The sequence below is a fragment of the Chondrus crispus genome, genomic scaffold (genome assembly GCF_000350225.1).
Source record: "Chondrus crispus Stackhouse genomic scaffold, scaffold_11, whole genome shotgun sequence".
Classification (NCBI taxonomy): domain Eukaryota; phylum Rhodophyta; class Florideophyceae; order Gigartinales; family Gigartinaceae; genus Chondrus; species Chondrus crispus.
In genome coordinates, this window is record NW_005178983.1 from 612,912 (window position 1) to 616,057 (window position 3,146).

General features: G+C 52.9%; 2 protein-coding genes; both read left to right on the forward strand.

Moving 5' to 3' along the window:
* CHC_T00001734001 (hypothetical protein) overlaps positions 1 to 334 on the forward strand; it is a 1,796-nt gene extending 1,462 nt beyond the window's left edge. The window contains exon 3 of the mRNA XM_005712855.1: positions 1 to 334. This exon is cut by the window's left edge and continues 424 nt beyond it. Coding sequence (XP_005712912.1) covers positions 1 to 334 — 334 coding nt within the window.
* A 29-nt stretch (positions 335 to 363) lies between these two features.
* Positions 364 to 1,082, forward strand: CHC_T00001735001 (hypothetical protein). XM_005712856.1 is given in 3 exon segments: positions 364 to 501; positions 601 to 663; positions 664 to 1,082. The coding sequence occupies 2 exon segments, from the start codon at positions 364 to 366 to the stop codon at positions 661 to 663; spliced, it is 201 nt and encodes a 66-aa protein (XP_005712913.1). The 3' UTR covers positions 664 to 1,082.
* Positions 1,083 to 3,146: the final 2,064 nt, after the last annotated feature.

The following is a 3,146-nucleotide window of genomic DNA, read 5'->3' on the forward strand; positions in this document are numbered from 1 at the left end:
CCCCGTTGACGAGTGGCTCCGCGTGCCCGGCACGGACGGCGTCTTCGCCCTCGGCGACTGCTCGCAGCTCGAGGCCGGCGCCCTGCCCAGCACTGCGCAGGTCGCCGGCCAGCAGGGCGCGTACCTCGGACGTAGGTTTGGTTTTCTCTCCGGCGAGCGCGGGCGGCGGGGGGTGCGGCGGGGGTGGGCGCAGCAGGGACTGACGTTTTTTTTTTGCTATTGCTTTCTCGCTGTGACTTGCGCGCGCGCGAAGGGCTCATCTCGAAGGCCGACGCACGGAAGCTGGCAGGGCCCGGGGCGCCCGAGCTGCGCGACTCGGGCGGGAAGACGGTGAACCCGTTCCGGTTCCTGTCGCTGGGCATCATGGCGTACCTGGGCAACGAGCGGGCCGTGGTGCAGGTGCCGGCGACGTCGGAAACCAACATCAAAGTGGGCGGGCGGTTCGCGTACGCGCTGTGGGCCAGCGTGTACGCCGTCAAGCAGGTGGATGTGCGCAACCGGGTAAGTTGGGTGTGGCGGTTTTTGTGAAGGAGGCGGCGCTTGACTCGCAGCATTTCTTACTGACCGGCGTGCTTGCGCGGCGCTGCTCTGCGGCTTTAGGTGCTGGTGCTGTTCGACTACTTCAAGAGCCGGGTGTTCGGGCGCGACATCTCGCAGTTCTGAAGGAGGGTTGCTCTACTGCGACGATGGCGGGGAGTACTCTCCTTCCGGGAAGGAGAGTACTCGAAGGGTCGAAGGGGGCGTTGAGGACTTGGTGGCATCAGGTGAAGCCGTTTCACGCCAAGAAGGGCATGAACAGGCTCACCAGATGGCAAAATGTATGACACATTTTTTCAACTGACTTTCTACCGTACTGTGCTTGCTCAATAATATCATGGATGATACATTTTATTATTTAGGAATTGGGAAATTGGATCTCAACATGGGTGAAATATTATTCATGAGATTTAATCACAACGATCCGGGGCGAAGTCCCAGATGGCTGTGATTAAATTTGAACATGGATAATTGGCAAATTGGATCTCAACATGGGTGATATATTATTCAGGAATTGGTAAATGGTAAAACTTGAATTTTAATTGCAGAAAACCATGGTACGCATTGCGTACTGTACCCTCGAGGGTAAAGCACGAAAGTCTCTTTTCTTTTGTTGGCGACTTGCGTCAAACGGTACAGTAGTTGTCGATGTGATTGGTGATGGCCGAAAGCGATGATGACATTGGAGTTTATTTTTACATTATTCCAGACCCAAAAGTACTGTAAATTAGTTGATTGGTCGGCAGTCAACTACAACAGTACAACGCAAGATATTTTTATACTGTATAGGTGGCCCTGAAGGTGACTTTACAGTACTGTACCCCCCTCGTTCTGACAAATCCGCCACCATCAAGAGGCGAGCAACAAGCAGGCCTTACACCCTGGGTGCTTCCTTCCACGCTAGAGTTCTACGAGCGTTCATTCACGAGGCTGTAATATACCCTGGGTGCTTCCTTCCACACTGGAGTTCTACGAACATTCATTCACGAAACAGCAAGTGCAGGTACATCGTCTCATCCTACTGATCCACACAAACGTCCCTACTCATTCCGCTTTCGTTGACAACGACAAGAGTGCCACGCGCTGAACGCGCCCACCAACCTTCGCATCCCTGTTTTTCGACCGACCGGCGCCGTTTTCACGCAAAACACACTCCGCACCTCATCAACTTCTCTTTTCTTTCTGTCTTGTCCTAGGAGTCTCCCTATTTACGTAAAAATGCAGGAAAGCTACCGTCAAGAGACGGGACCACATACAAAACGTAGAAAAATACAGTCCCCCGATGTGTTCATAAGCCATGCTGGCCCGGACAAGGTAACCATCGCACGTCCTCTTTTCAAGAAATTGGAAGCTCATGGTTTAAATTACTTCCTCGACAAGAAATCAATGCAGCCCGGTGACTGCGGACCGGACGAAATGACGAAGGCCATGGAATCTGCGAAGGTCGGTGTTTTCATTCTTTCTCCCGAGTTTGCCGCTCGAAAATGGACTATGAGGGAGCTGCGCTGCTTCCTACGCCGACGGAGAGAAGCGATAGCGAGCAGGATGCAGCCACCCACACTGATTCCGGTGTTTTACAGACTAAGTATTCGGGAATGTAGAAAGTTGGAGCCCAGTGAGCATCAGGATAATGAAGGAAACAATATTTTTGAAGTTGAGAAGTTTTTTAGCGAGGAACGACAGCGCGAGGCGAGCACGGAAATGGTGAAGAGGGAGCTACAAGAGCTGGCAGATATCACCGGGATAGAAAATGACGAAGAGGCAACGAACCTGCTGGAAGACGAATTCAGCCATGCTACAAGAGAACGTCTTGTGGCACGAGTATTTCTGTGGGTGAAAAAGAAATGTGAGGAGGACTCGAGCGATGTAGTGACAGAAGGCGTACATGGCCCATTCGAGGAAGAGGCGAAGAGGAGCGACGCCATTGGCGATGCGCGTCATCAAATGCGTACTACATCCGCGGAGATCGACCCGAGGAAGGATGGCTTCAAGGCTTCGTTTCAAGTGCCAAAGAACCCAGAACACGTCATACTGAAGTTTGGAAGCAGTGAAGATGCTGGAAACGGTACGGGACTTATGATGGCCCCGGAAGAACGATTGAGGCGGAGTGTTTTGCGTCTGGGAGAAAGTCAAAATGTTGGTGCTGTTGGAGCGCGCCGTGGAAATGTTGTGGGGACGAAGGGGATGGGAGGCATCGGAAAGTCTTGCGCCCTTCGCGGTCTGGCTTTGGATGAAGAGGTTCGCAGCCGGTTTTGCGACGGTATATACTGGCTGGTGCTCGGTAAAGACGCGGAAAAAAAAGGAGTAGTAGAACAGCTGGCCCGCATCACGAGAGAAAGCGGAGGGGAAAGGCAAGCGAAGGAGGTGCGTGAGGAAAGCGCGTTAACCTCTGCGGTTTCAAGGGTCACAGAGTGGTTCAAAGGGAGGACGATTTTGTTACTTATCGACGATGTCTGGAGAGAAGCCACGGTCGGGAGGAATGCCATGTCAAGACTGAGAGAAATTGCGGACGTGGAGAACGGCAGCCGTACAGCGTTCACAGCGCGAGAGTGGGGCATGGTGGAGGGAAGCAAAGAAATCGAATTTTCGACAAAAGAAGCTGCTCCTTC

Excerpts from the sequence above, each read along its gene's own strand:
- CHC_T00001735001 (XM_005712856.1), top strand. The coding sequence starts at position 364 with ATGGCGTACCTGGGCAACGAGCGGGCCGTGGTGCAGGTGCCGGCGACG. Across the intron at positions 502-600 it reads AGGTGGATGTGCGCAACCGG|GTGCTGGTGCTGTTCGACTA; the intron begins GTAAGTTGGGTG and ends CTGCGGCTTTAG.